The sequence below is a fragment of the Mytilus californianus genome, unplaced genomic scaffold, assembly GCF_021869535.1.
Source record: "Mytilus californianus isolate M0D057914Y unplaced genomic scaffold, xbMytCali1.0.p SCAF_2, whole genome shotgun sequence".
Lineage (NCBI taxonomy): Eukaryota > Metazoa > Mollusca > Bivalvia > Mytilida > Mytilidae > Mytilus > Mytilus californianus.
Genome location: NW_026262668.1, coordinates 48,125,614 through 48,141,239, shown reverse-complemented (window position 1 = coordinate 48,141,239; position 15,626 = coordinate 48,125,614). Strand labels below are relative to the sequence as shown.

General features: G+C 31.2%; 1 protein-coding gene across 1 annotated transcript; it reads left to right on the top strand.

Annotated features, from left to right (window-relative positions):
* The first annotated feature begins 1,960 nt into the window (after positions 1-1,960).
* On the top strand, positions 1,961-15,319 carry LOC127729909 (uncharacterized). The gene is made up of 7 exons (XM_052237843.1): positions 1,961-2,078; positions 7,505-8,194; positions 8,793-8,956; positions 10,424-10,578; positions 11,667-11,830; positions 12,538-12,903; positions 13,946-15,319. The coding sequence occupies exons 1-6, from the start codon at positions 2,073-2,075 to the stop codon at positions 12,712-12,714; spliced, it is 1,356 nt and encodes a 451-aa protein (XP_052093803.1). The 5' UTR covers positions 1,961-2,072; the 3' UTR covers positions 12,715-12,903; positions 13,946-15,319.
* The last annotated feature ends 307 nt before the right edge of the window (positions 15,320-15,626 follow it).

The following is a 15,626-nucleotide window of genomic DNA, read 5'->3' as shown; positions in this document are numbered from 1 at the left end:
AATCATTGTACCTTAATATTTAATGATTTTGAAAAAAAAAGATCATAACTCTTCGACCCTAGAAGCGAAGTCGGCGTTAATTGATCTGGACCAGTTTTTAGTCAATAACATTAAAATTGCTCTTATTCAGCGGTTATCTCAATTTGTGTAATCCGAAAACAATATAACAAAAATGTTTGAACACACCTTTCCTATTAAATGTTTTTTTGTCTGTTGGACTTTTTTCTTTTTTAGCCATGGCGTTGTCAGTTTATTTTCGAATTTGAATGTCCCTTCGGTATCTTTCGCCTCAAAAAGCAAAAACTGAAGTTGACCTAAAATAATCAAACCTGACCTGTATTTTGAAATCAATAATATTCTATTATATGTCAAATAATTTGTTTCAATAATTCTCGCTGTATCATTCAGAAAACAATAAATTAGCGATTTTGCATAAATAAAGCAAAAGAGGTAACAGAATTTAATATTTGTTGAAATATAAACGATAACGGTAAAAGTGGTATGTTTGTTATTTGTGTTTTATTTTCGTGTTATTCATCGTGTGTCTTTCAAATTAGTGGCATCTATTATTGAAACTGTTGAGGTTGATCCAAGTTAACTTTTGTGTATAACAAGTTTTAACGACGCTCACTAGTCCCAGGTTCTTCAGCAGCAGACAGGTTATAAGTTAACTTTTTTAGAAGTCATCATTATGACATTTCTATGACAAAGTCTTTTTCAAATTAACTTGACGTTGGTCTCATAATCAGTCGGAGCTGTCAAAGAACTAGTCATAAGTAAACCTTTACCAGTCAAAATGTCAAATAACCAAGTTAACTTGTTGTTAAGGTTATGACTGGGCAAAGTCTATATATATATAAAAAAGACTGCATAAAAGTAAGAAATACCCGAGTAACCTGATATCAAAGAAAAATAAAATCCATAGCCATAAAAGAAAACAATAATATGTATAGAAATATTTTTGGTCCGCAAAACATCCCACGAAAGAAATTGGTAAACATTAACACTACTAAATTTTTGACATTTTTACCTGTTATGTCTGTTTGCTTTGGTCACACATTGTTGTCAAAATAATGAAATTCTATACGACTGTCATACAAGTGAGAGGATTAGCTAGCTATTAAACCAGGTTTAATCCACCATTTTCTACATATGGAAATGCCTGTACCAAGTCAGGTATATGACAGTTGTTTTCCATTCGTTTGATGTGTTTCAGCTTTTCATTTTGCCGCCATTTGATAAAGGACTTTCTATTTTGAATTTTCGTTGGAGCTCGGTATTTTTGTCATTTTGCTTTCTTATATTCTCTGGAATGGTGTTGTTAGGAACAGAGTGTACTAAGCTAGGAAATACTACCAGGGCAAATCAAAGATAACACAAAAAGTAAAGAATTGTTATGGACCAAGAATATCACATAGAAAACAACAAACTAAAAACCCAAGGATGAACTTAAATGCATCTGAACTGTTAACAGGTCTTTTTTCAAGTGAGGACGTTTTTCAGAAAGACATTTTTTTTTGTTTCAAGTAAACTCATCATAGATACCAGGCTTAAGTTTTTATTTACCCCCGACGAATGTTTTGTCTACAAAAGACTCAAGTTTAAACTTAACATAAGATCATTCAAAATACGAAATAAATGACATATCCTTTTGAATCAATGGCTTAATTTTCGACCAAAAAAATATAAATCACATTTTCTGTTTATCTTGTTTTCCGATATTGAAATAGACAAATAAAGAAATAGAACAAGACATGTGAATAGATTTTGATGCATTTTTTTTTTCTACTGGGAGTTTTAAATTCACCTAAGGAAAATATCACACTGAATCCTTACATACATTCTCACTGAATATATCTCCAGAGGTTACTGTTTCCTTGAATTGTGATTGGATGAAACAACGAATGATGTACACAGAGAAAAATATATTAATTAGGAATTGTTCGATCAGGTTTACAAATCTGCTTGCAATTGATTCTAAAGAGAACACTGTTATATAGATTTTCAGACAAGTAACACGGAGGTTGCTTTTATTAAACGGATCTCTACTATATTAGTACAGTTTCAGAATTATGAGGGTAAGTAAATAAAAAGATTATTTAATTTTCATTTTTTTAAATACTGTACATAAATCTAATTTTAAAAATGCACAAAGTGAGATATATAAAACAATTTGCACTCTTAAATTGATGGTTTAATTTGATTGAAAATAATCATTGTAAAGAATAAACCAGTTACTCCAAATATATCTTACCTGAAAATAAGGAAAAATAAAATAAAGCGTTCATGAGTTCAAGACATTTTGTCATACGAAAATTTTGGAAACAGATTTTCCAACAAAAATAAACTATTTAAACAAAGAACGGGATTTGTTTAAACTTCGTTGAAAAGAGATCAGCAAGTTTCTTGTTTCGTTGTAGTATATGTGTTGTTTGTTTTGTTTTTTTAGGGGGGTCTTTTTTTCAAACATAAGGTACCATTAAGAAAAATAAATGGTCGTCTTTAAAATTAAAACTCATTTGTTCTAGGTTTTGATTTTGGTTTAAATTGATTCTCTTCTCCTTCTGATATTCAAATGATAAATAATTACTATATATGTGCAGTGCTAATGATATTTCAATATTAGTTTGAAGTATCGGCATAAAATCTAATTAACTTTTAAATGGGATGAAATTTCAGTAAAGAGGAAACTGTCCTACTGTTGCCCTTTTAAATAGACGTCTTCTTGATTGGTGTACATATTTTGCAGAGCATGTAGAAAGCTTTTTTTTATATACTTACCGAATTAATCTTTCTACTAACGAAAATTGTGATGCACCGAATAAAAAAAAAACAGTTTGCATGTGTTAAAATTGTGCCTATAGATGACATCTTCTCTATTTATAGGTTTAAATGAACACTTTTATTCAAACAAATCCGCGTTAGAAAAAAAAAAAAAACAAAAAAAAACACTATCACCAGTTTTATAAGTCTTGCACGAACGAAAAAGAAGTTACTACGATTACTAAAACACTAAGTCCTGTTTTTATAAGGGTCATTTTCGTTAAACTAAAGAAGCTGTTTAAACAATCCCGTATTTCATATTTTTATCTTTAGAAAATTTAGGAATGCAAAAACTTTTTCATTTTTTTCAAGTGATCCGATTTCTACAATATCTAATTTATCAATTATCACATGTGTACGTGGTCGGTTCAAGGGCTCCTCTTATTATATTTTTACAGCTTGATAATTGACACTAAAATACATGACTTCGTGATCATTATGAGACAATATGTTCAAAAATATCCCTTAATATCAAAATTAAAATAGTGCAATTATAGCATAAAAGTAGAGCATATATATACAATTATCACTTTACAACAAGATTTAAATATTGCAATTACAATTACGATTATCACGTTCGCAATGAAATCGAATTGACCACATTATTGATGGTGAACTTGCAATTTTGTTAATGAAAGTTGTGGTATTAAGAAGTTTGTTTATCTATACATAGTCATTCTTTAGAAATATGCATAGAACAAAACAGATAGGTTACCGATGCCTTGATTAGTCCAAGTACAGAGAGACAAACACTGAAGTGAAAACGTGAACTCCAGACGTAATGCGACTAGTTGTTTCGACATGGCAAGAATCCTGTTATGTTTGCATTAGCAGTATAAATATACAATATATGTACATTGTCGGAAAATATAAAATTTATTTGTATGAGCTTTAGAAACAGGACGAAAATCGAGGCTCGCCGAGCTTTTCTCCTGTTTCGCAGCGAGTACAAATAAATTTCATATTTTCCGACAATGTACATATATTGTTTTTATCCTGATATTTACACCCAACACAGTTGTTAAAATCTAAATCATTGTCTCTAATTTTTCGACATAGTTTAAACGCGGACCGCGAAGAGGACCTCAAAGTGAACTGGTACGCAAAAAGAAATATCCACATTACCGCTTGCTCAACATGGAAGAGGGGTAACAGGAGACTTTATTTGTACAAGTACAAATAAAGCAAAAATGTATTTATGTACCTGTTATTTGTACAATAGTTGGCTGATTGCAGGATAAACAAATGGTAAACACGGGTGGAATTTGGAACAAACAAATGAAAATACATGGCGCGTCTACCTTAAGTATAAAGGGGCATTTTTAGTTTTTGCTTTGCACATACTGATTTGTGTCATGAATAGATATCCCGTATCTTTTCTTTTCTATCAATATTAAACTTAAAATTTTACGGATTGTGGTGATTCAAACAGAAACCAAGATTTGGCTACAAAATCCTACAAGTGAATAAAGAATAAGCGCAATATTAATTAGCGTACGACAGCAATGTTTATATGTATAGCTTGATCTATATTCAACCAAGCTACTGCGTGCATTCAGACTAGCTAAATGTGTTCCTATCTCACAACTTATTTATTTCTTATGATACTGCTAAACTGATGTTACAGCAGGTTTTTATTTCAAACAGAGAAAAGTAATGTCCTTGTAACTAAGACATACATTGAAAAACAATGATAACTTAGATGAGCATGCACATAATGAAAAAAGCAAAATATCTATGGATCGTATTCAAGTTGTTCCAAGATGAAATGTGCACGATGAACTGAAAGTGAATTCCAGTCATTAAAGCTTACACAAACAGAAGCAATAGTTATCTATTACTTTTCTTCTTAACTTTTCTTCAGTTAGTTTCCTGTTTATAAAAACCCTTTAAGGAAGTTCAGACTCTGTGTACCCTTATTTTGTGAAAAACAATACAGCTACATAATCAACTTTGATATTATCAGAATTAGCAAAATATTTTTGCTTGAATACCTTTGCATGTCAATCAACATAATAAAGTACTTTACACTAGAAAGAAAGTTAAGTCTTAAACCAAACGAACTCCCTCGATATGTAAACTTCATTGAAGAGATTGTAAGCATGACAGAGTTTCATTCATGATACCGTTTATACCACAATTATCACCACTATTCCCATGGCGCTGAAATTCATTGTTGTTCACTGCAGGATGAAATTGTAATTTAAATTTCATCTTCAGCGCATGTTTTTTTATTAGTCATTGACATGTTTGGCTAATTTATTCACATTACTCCAGACGGTGTTCAGATAGAATAATGAGTAAATAATGTGATGATCAAAACATGTAAATCAAAGTTTATCTAAATATAGGAATATTCAGACATAAAAAAAAAGTCAGATAGTGCAAACCTATAACTCTTTTGTTATCATTTTACATTTAATATTGTAAAATAATGTGAAGCCATTTTATAATAATGGCTATTCTATTGTGATGAGTACCGTTTCTTTGCATTTCTTAATATTACATTACCATATATGGTATTATTAATTGGTTGTTAGCTCTGTTGGTTGAAATGACAAAGGCTCAAATTTGAATTAATTGTATACACGCAACACAATTCTACTTTCTAGTGCTTTTAATTTTTTTGTTGCACACATTTAGTAGATTAAAAGATAAAAAATCGAAAAGCCATTATTGTAAGCCATATTAATTTCCAAGCAAACCAAAAAATATTTACATGGTTACCAAGGGATTAAGACTAATTATTGCTTTTCTACATTTATTTTGCTTTTGATGTCTTAAAACATCCGCCATGAGATTTTCTTTAACTTTTAAAGCGTGAATACAAAGCTATTACCTTTTTTTCTCTTCTTTTTTTTAAATGAAAAAGCAACTTCAAAAGGAAATTCACTAGTTAAAAACATTATATATTAAAAGATTATTCAAATGAAATTGATTTAAGTATGTTTACATTTTTTTCATAAAAAGCTGTACATTGAATACATTGCGGTCATCGATCGTATCCGCCTCCTAATTTCCCTTGTGTAGAAGTCATCCGGATTCTGGTGTCGATTCCCTCTTTATATCGCAGCTTGTTTCTTCTCTTAAGGTGGCACGGTAGTATTTGCATTCCGGAATTTAGGTTGCGCTTTTGTGTACCATACTTAAGTCAATGTATCTGAACAATGTGATTGGACAAAAAATACAGTATCAACTGAACATACTTTCCTAACTGAGGGATGAATCAGGTGTAGAAAAATATGAAATAATTTAACATACAGGTGAAAATGAATTTTTGAGAATTTTTTGAAATTTTGTATTCACTGCATGATAAAAGACCTAAAAGCACTAGTGGCCTTAGGTTTTTAAAGATAGCAAAAAAGGTAACGGTCATGATACATAGTCAAATTCATTTCTGAATATTATAATGAAAGTACTTCAGTTAACTATGTATGTAGAATTTTGGGCAGTGTTAGACAGTGGTGAAAATTCTAAAAAGGCTACCATTATCCCTATGGGCCAGGATATACTACCGTGCCACCTTTAATTCTATGTTATACTGTTGATGGATACACAAATCGCTATTAATGAGAACCCTTCGAACACACATTGATTAAATTTGTTAAAGTACGGGTTGAAAAATTATACAATTGCATATGATTGAGAGAAGCTGCTTTACCATTTAATTAAAGAGTATTAAACAACTACATAATATCTTTAATGACTTTCTGACGTTTTTTTTTGTACTCGTTTAAAATCTGAAACATTCCAATTATGTTGTGTTCGTTGTTAGCAACAATAGTACATTTAATAATTGCTGTTCAATTACTTTACCTGTGTAAGCATTATATGAATACCTTTAGTATTTGAAATTAAAGCTGATAAAAACGTTTTATCAACCAATTCCATTAAATATTCCAGCAATTGATCTTTCCTTTAGAATATTCTAAAGCACCATTTTTATTAACATTTATGTCCTATTATAAAGTTAATGAATTCGAGAAGACTAAATATTGGGTCGATGTAGATGAGACAAAGATCCCTTGAAATAGAGCGAAATTTATGCAGTGCATTGACGACGGATAAGTTTGTGTTTTATATGAATATAAACAAAAAAGAATTTTAATGTTTGTATTTTTCCATAAAATGTAACATGCTTGTGATTGCTTTTTTTTTTATAATTTTTAGGTTATTTCTAAGGTGCATTGATAAAATTATACCAACAGAAATAGAGCGCAGCTGTAAAACATTTTTTAAACCGGTGTTTTTCAATAGAAAGTCCCTTTACAAACAAATATTTTGTTGTATTTGTTTCATCATGTTTTCTCGTTTACCAGTCATTTCGAACTATTGAGTTTTTATACTTCTCTGGAGTAAAAAACGTTTGATTTCCTTTGGGTTGGTTGCTATCTCATTTACCTTATCGTATTCCCCATATCTCCTTTTCCATTTATCTAAACTGATTGTAAGGTTCTATGGTAGGGTAAGCATTGATTGGTAAAAGGTGATTGGTTCTGTCTGAAGACAGCTTCAAATACCGGTATACAGATAGTTTATTTGATTTGGAACCACCTATTTCATACAAATACCTAAAAAAAATATAAGTAAGAATAAAATTGACTACGAGATTGTATATTTGTATGAAATGGTTGCATTTTAAGTAACATCTTTAATAAATTAATTATTTATCATCGTACAGGGTGTTTTTGATGAATCAAGAAATCCATTAGAAGGAAAATGCACACAAGATTTGGATCAATTAGTCTGTCAGCTTACCAATCCTACTCTTAATGTAACTGGTAAATCTCATTCATTAGACATTCTATCCAACCCGTCGGATCGAGAATTAACGAGATCTCCCACTGAACTATCGACAGATATAAAATATAAATGTTCTCTCGCACCAGAATCTCCAAAGGACAAAAAGTCAGCGAAGAAAAATTGGAGGAAAAGAATTTTGGAAAGAAAAAAATGTCAAGGAAAGATTGGGTCATGTGACATCGACGAATCTGTAGAGCTATCATTTGATAAAGACACACGTGATGTCAAAGACATGTCTTTTGACAGTACATCGTCTAAATCATCATCAGGTTTGAAAAGTACACAAGTATCATTCAACTGTGATTCGTCATTAGACGCATCTGACCTAGAACAACAACCGGAAGCGAGACCGCCATTTCTGAAGAAGATTGATGACTCTGTGGATCCGGAACAACAGTCTGAAGTGAAAGCTGTCAACATGAATAAAAAAGATAAGGAGTCTAAAAGACAGAGACTCAAGCGGATAATCACTCGACCATTACGGCGGAGTCAGAGCGCATGCTGTGAAAATGAAATCCCATCACATGCATTATTTCTTGATTCGAAAGGCAGCAAATCTAAGGACACTGTAGGTATTTTTTAAATCGTTTATCGTGACTCTCAAAATTATTAAAATTTTCCTTCAATGGCAGCTAAACTTGAAATTTGAATTTGAGCTGAAAGCGCCACAAATATTGAAGAAAGCGGTATTTTCTAAGTAAAAAAAAATGTTTTAAAATCTGTTGTACCTGCCACGCGAAGGTTTCAGAAGTATAGGTACTCGAGTGGGAAATAGACTAACTGCTGAATAAATACACAATGGTCTATATCCAGTGTTAATTTTTCATACACGCTGTAAATGTATACATGTAATAGATATATCAATCAAAATGAAATATTCAAATAATGCCATAAAATCAATAAGCATGATATATATATATATATATATATTTACAATCTTATGTTTTCAACTTAATATTTATACATACATAATAAGTTGTATCAAACAATGAAAAATAAGAGAAAAATAAGATAAACAGCGACATTTCCTATCAATACCATGCCTCTAACACATGAAAGAGTGTTTTATGCCGCGTATACACCATTCCTTCACCCTTATGTGTCTTACGACTGTCGTACAAATATTCTGTAAAGTATTAACTTATATTTATCATTTTCTTTTGTAGATGGAAAGTCGTGCTATGGACCTACTCCTGTATCAAAGACTTTTTGGTGAGCAGGAAGACAAAACAAAACGATTCCATAAGACTTTTTCGGCTGAGTCAGCATTAGCAGAGAAAGAAGAACTACTCAACAACAACTTTTCTACAAAATCGAAATCCAAAAACTTGTAAGTGTTTTTCGAAGGTTTTTTTTTCTCATCTAAAAAATCTAGAAAAAGTTAGAATCACAATAACTCCAAATGAAGTCATACCTGGGGTGCCGTGGGAAGGGTAGCTATCCGGATAGCATGCATCACCGTCAACGTCATCTGATTACAAACAAAAGTCCAGAAGAAGGTGACACAGTCAGGAACTCGAAAAGATATGGATAATCACATTGACAGAAATTTTAGCATGAAACGCTATAAAATACGGCATTATTTCTGAATGGCGCCACAGTTTGACTGATAGACATCTAGAGTATGTAACAGTCAGCCAGGGGGAATTAGAAATGGATTACACCAGACAAAGTTTGTCAGTTGTTTTAGTTCTATGTAGTTTTGATGCTCCCAGGTTTTTTAAGGGTTCGGGGTTATAGATATATTTTTGGTATCACCGTTTTCTGATCTCGGTTGTACGATACAAGAAAAAGCCCTTGTGCGAAGAGAGATTATAAATAGTCTTGTGACATGATGTTTCGGGTTTTTAAAACCGGTTGGTAACTTTTCCCTGTAAGATACGATATTTATCCGTTCTTGGGGCCTGGCTTTTATCGTTTTTGTTTATAAAGTTTAACAAGATTCCCATCTAATTTATTTATTTTGGAAAATGCAATTATATCAAGGTTTTAAACGTTCTATTTCAAACGGTGGATCAATATTTATCTGTATTCATTGATGACAAAAATATGTGAACTGTTTGAGAACATTGTCCATGTAGTCTAATTACTGTGAATGGATTGCAATATCTATTTTTTTCCAATTAGCGATAATAGCCTCATTCACATCACTTTATCAAATTACAATTTTTAAATCAATGAGCGGTCGCACAGAGGCATTAAACTTTGATATTTTAGATCTATGCTAACCTTTCCGTGACTGTTTCTCGTCTGGGATAGAATGTCATTATTAGTTCCATTTCGAAGTTGTTAATTCATCGTGTGTTCTCAAATTAAGGATTTGTATCTGCCATTAATGATATACTTCGTATATGATTACGGTAAAAACTTACCATAGGTGCAATCACATCATAATCCCTAACAGGCTAGATATGGATGGCCGAAAGAATAAATACGACACGACAAATAGGTCCACAAACAGAAAAATAGAGATTTAGTACACATGGCCGAAAGAATGAATACGACACGACAAATAGGTCCACAAACAGAAAATAGACATAAAGTACACGAACCCAAATAAAAGTATATTTTGTATAAATTTTGCATGCATTGGTTCCTATACCATATATTATGTAAAATATTTAAAAATTTAATAATTTTTATCCATTCCATTATGTTGATCGTAGGTCTTCATACAAAATGATATTACCAAGTACAGAAAATGCTGAAAGACATTCTTAGTTCTGGCAATTACAATGAAGTTTTTATATATTTTTTTTTCAAATGTAGGGCTACATTTCTTTTAAATACATTTCAGGGCAAAGAATATGAAGAAAAGATTTCAGTTTCTGAGAAGACAAAACACAGACACAGTCGTGGATCAAGAAAACTCTTTTTCCTTTTTTAGTGTAACAACGTATGATCAAGCATTACAGTGGAGTAGATCAGTCGAGGATCTCCTTCATGATAAAAGTAAGACACACGTTTATATTTCCTTGTATAAAGTAAAATCGCAAAAATACTGAACTCTGAGGAAAATTCAATCGGAAAGTCCCTAATCACATGGCAAAATCAAATGACAAAACACATCAAACGAATGGACAAAAACTGTCATATTCCTGACTTGGTACAGGCATTTTCAAATGTAGAAAATGGTGGATTGAACCTGGTTTTATAGCGCTAAACCTCTCACTTGTACGACAGCCCTGTCACGGGGGGGGGGGGGGGGGGGGGGGGGGTGCCACAACATGGGATTTTGGGTACAGTTGTGCACCTGGGATTTAAAAAACATCCCCATTCATATATTGAATAATTGTGAAATCCCTACCTATACATATATTTCACAGCGAAATCATAACCCATTCATATATTTATCAGCTCAAATAGTACCTATATGCATATACAATTTTATTATATATTAAAAACACTGGTCAATTACTACCTATTGATATATTTCCTCGGTAAAATTGCACCCCATTGATATATTTGACGTTTCAAAAAAGGGACCCATTCCAGCGGCACATATGTATATACCTTCATATAGGAAGAGACCCCTCCCTCCCCGTGAGCCTTGTATATGACTGTTCTATATGTGTTTGTGTATTATATTTTGATGTAATCTGTTTATCTTATTGTTGTTTATAACTCTGTTTATGGAAAATGCCATAGAAATTGTTTTCAAATAGTTCAAAAATATTTATATACACAAGTAAATGAGAATTAATATTAGACACGATTACCGCAGGATATGCTTACCATTCGAGAGCAACTGAAATCACTCCTGGTTTTGATAGGATTCGTGTTGCTCAGTTTGTAGTTTTCTCAATTGTGTTTTGTATACTGTTGTTTGTCTTTAGATCGTTATTTTATTTTTTGCCATGGCATTGTCAGTTTCTTTTCGACTTATGAGCTTGAATATCCCTTTGGTAGTATATTTCCCCTTTCTTTTTCATAGAATAAAACGACTAAACAGAAACCATTGTTACATGAATATAAGGAGACATTCATAAGATGACTTTATTTTCTTGAAGTTCTCGTAAGATAAATTTTCTATTTTTCAGATGGGTTAGAACTTTTCCTTGGATATCTGAGATCAGAGTTTAGTGAAGAGAATTTGGAATTCTGGATTGCTTGTGAAGAATTCCGGTCGTGTAATGAATCTAGTATGGCGGTAATGGCAGAACAGATCTACAATGATTTTGTGGTTTCAAAAGCACCAAAAGAGGTAAATATAACATATATTAAATAAATTTCCAAGCTTTTTATTATTGTAACTGTTATATTCATTCTGATCCATATAAACACATACAACAATTTTTTTGTAGTTTTACCAAAAATTCTTTTTAGTATGAAGTTATTTTAACAACTTTTCTTAGTAATAAATATTTTCGACTTAAAATAATGAATATCACGTAGTTCAATTAATGAATATCACGTAGTTCAATTAATGAATATTCACAAAGTTCAAACAATGGCAAAGCACAAATCCTAACATTTATGTATATGACGTATACAGTAATAATGCTACCGCCGCAGCGGAGGGGGCATTAAGTGTTACCCTTGTCCGTCCGTACGTCCCAAAATTAGATGTTCGTTCCTCTGGTTTTTCACTTTTTGTCAGATTTTCGGAATCCTCTTGTTTTATCCATGTAGTGCCATTAAAACATTTGCCCACTAACCCCTACTTTTCTTTTCATAATTTTATAACATATCGTTATATGTCTGTTCCCCCTTTTTATTAGTTATCTTCCAATTTTGGCGAGCCGAATTTTCTTCAAAAGAAGTTCAACATTTTGCTAAAATAGATTCGAATTACACAACACAGTGTTTAAGATAACATTTCTTCTTTTAGTCATTTTGTTGCCAAAATATAAAAAAGGATAATACAAATTACTTGCTCAAAAATCTTAAGATGTCGTTTTTATTCTGTAGGTCAACTTGGATTCCGACACAAGAATGGAAACAGTTTTAGCATTGGAAAATCCTTCAAGAGATACCTTTGATGTAGCACAGTACAAAATCCAAGCTTTGATGGCCAAAGACTCCTACCCTAGATTTCTGGAATCGGAACTCTACCAGTTTGTTCTGGAGAATATATCCAAGGCTTAGATGAATGAAAATGTTGAACTTACATATGTTTTTCCTGTAAAATTTGCAGATCCAGAATTTTTTTTGATATAATTTTGATTAGACTTATTAGAAGATTATAGTTTTAGCGAAGAAGTAAATTATCACTGTTACTACATGTAACCTATTCTTGGAAGATGGCAATGAAAACTATAAACAGAATGGAATTAGGTAAGAATTTGGTCACATTATGCTAACTATTAACCATACCACGCTTTGTATTAACCACATTATACTTAGTATCAAGCATACTATTCTTACTAGAAACCATTTAATTCTTAGTATTTACCATACTGGGCTAAGTATCAACCACACTATGCTTACTATTAAGCGAAGTATGCAAATTATCATTCATACAATGGTAAAAATTAACCTATACTATGCTAACTATTTACCTTAATATGAAAGATATTAACCACTCTATGCTAACTATTAACACACTATGCTAAGTATTAATCATAATATGTTAAGTATTAACCAGACTATACTAACTATTAACCGCACTATGCTAAGTATTAATCATAATATGCTAAGTATTAACCAGGCTATCCTAAGTATTAACCAAACTATGCTAAGTATTAACCATACTATGCTAAGTATTAACCAAACTATCTTAAGTATTAACCAGATTGTACTAACTATTAACCACACTATGCTAAGTATTAATCATAATATGCTCTAAGTATTAACCAAACTATCCTAAGTATTAACCAGACTATGCTAATTATTAACCATACTCTGCTAAGTATTAACCAAACTATCCTAAGTATTAACCAGATTGTAATAACTATTAACCACACTATGCTAAGTATTAATCATAATATGCTCTAAGTTTAACCGAACTATCATAAGTATTAACCAGACTATGCTAATTATTAACCATCCTCTACTAAGTATTAACCAAACTATCCTAAGTATTAACCAGACTATGCTAAGTATTAACCATACTCTGCTAAGTATTAACCAAACTATCCTAAGTATTAACCAGACTGTATTAACTATTAACCACACTATGCTAAGTATTAATCATAATATGCTCTAAGTATTAACCGAACTATCCTAAGCATTAACCAGACTTAACTTACTATTAACTACACTATGTTATGCTTCATTCTGTTCTAACTGGATTAATTCTTCCAACTTTTTTATCTATACATATTACGTACTTTTCTGTATCATGTTTATTATATTTCGATTTATTGGTATATTTTAGGTATGGTTATTCAAGTATAGAAAAGTTGTGATGATGAAGAACACATTGATTGGTTCTCAATTTCTACCAAAGCGTCGATTAAGATGACAAGTCTCCATTGGTATTTTTTCCGAAATTTAGACATTGCATGCACACTTACATGTTTGATCTCTACAATTTGACCTTATTATACATTATTTTTATATAATTCTTACCAGTGTTTTCTATGATTGAATCAGTATATTGATGGCAATGGTACGAAAGATAACAACTTATTTAAAACATTTATGAATTTAATATTTATTTGAAGCATTTATGAATTTAATATTTATTTAAAGCATTTATGAATTTAATGTATCATTCATGTTTATGTTAGGTGATACAATGTAGTGTGTTCTGATTTATTATTAGAGAAACTGTGAATGAAAATAGTGAGCATTCCGACGTACAATTCTTTGCTTTTTTATCTCGATTTTCTCCTTTGTTTTCACTTATCGATTTAGAATTATTCACATGCAAGGCGAAATGCCTAATATGCTGCCAAAATCGTGGAAATAATTTTGCGTGTAAAAACGCCTAATACCCGGATTCATGTATTTGTATTTGACAAACACGAAATGACTCGCTGACCAATTTTTAAAAGGAGCGAAACTAAAGCTGTTCCTAACATTATACATGCTCTAAAAAATGTATGTATTATAATAGTTTACCCCTAAATTTGAATAGGAAAAAGAACGATAAATCCGTATTGGACTGTTTAAGTTGTTCGAAATTGTTCGATTCAAACGGACAATTATATTTAGGTCCTTTTTTGTCATGAAACTCTTCATCTATTTCGGTTCTTATACATTCTTAATTTCAAATATTCGGCTTTGAGCGTTTCTGGTGAAGAAGTAGACATAAGCTTCAGTATCATTTTATAATTTATTTTGTCAAATATGTCAACTTCCTTACATTCCATTATTGATATTTACAATGTCGTGAAATATTGAAAAAATGCAGGAGTCAACTAGGTAATATACGTATCAATTTCCATGCTAACAAATCATTGAAAAATGAAATTTTTGTTTCATTTCATTTAATGTTTATATGCAAGCACAAGTGCTCATTCCGAACGATTTTTAATATTTACGTTTATCAAATAAATTTTCGTGATTTATTGCATTTTGTTTTGCAATTGTGACATCATTATGTGAAGTTTGTTGTACTGCAGATTTCCATAGTTGTATAACTATTGTGACTTATCATTATATTATAAAATATCTTTTTATTGTTGATCTTTGTAAAAAAATCTGTTAATGTATATATAATATTTTTCTACCAGTTTGAATCTTATGCCCCTTTTTGCACACCATTCCATTGTTATATTTCTATTTTCTTATATTATTAAGCACAATAAAATAATGAAAATACAGTCACTTAGCATTTATTGCCATTTACAGATATATATTATAATTTTTCAAACCATTTTAGTTTTGTTGGGGTTCGTGTTGCTTAGTCTTTAGTTTTCTATGTTGTGTCATCTGTACTATTATTTGTCTGTTTGTCTTTTTATTTTTGGCCATGGCGTTGTCAGTTTGTTTTCGATCTATGAGTTTGACTGTCCCTCTGGTATCTTTCGTCCCTCTTTTAGTCCATGCTAGGTATACAACTAGGCGGGAAGTTGTTATTATTTATTTATTATTTATCAACTGTTCGTTGA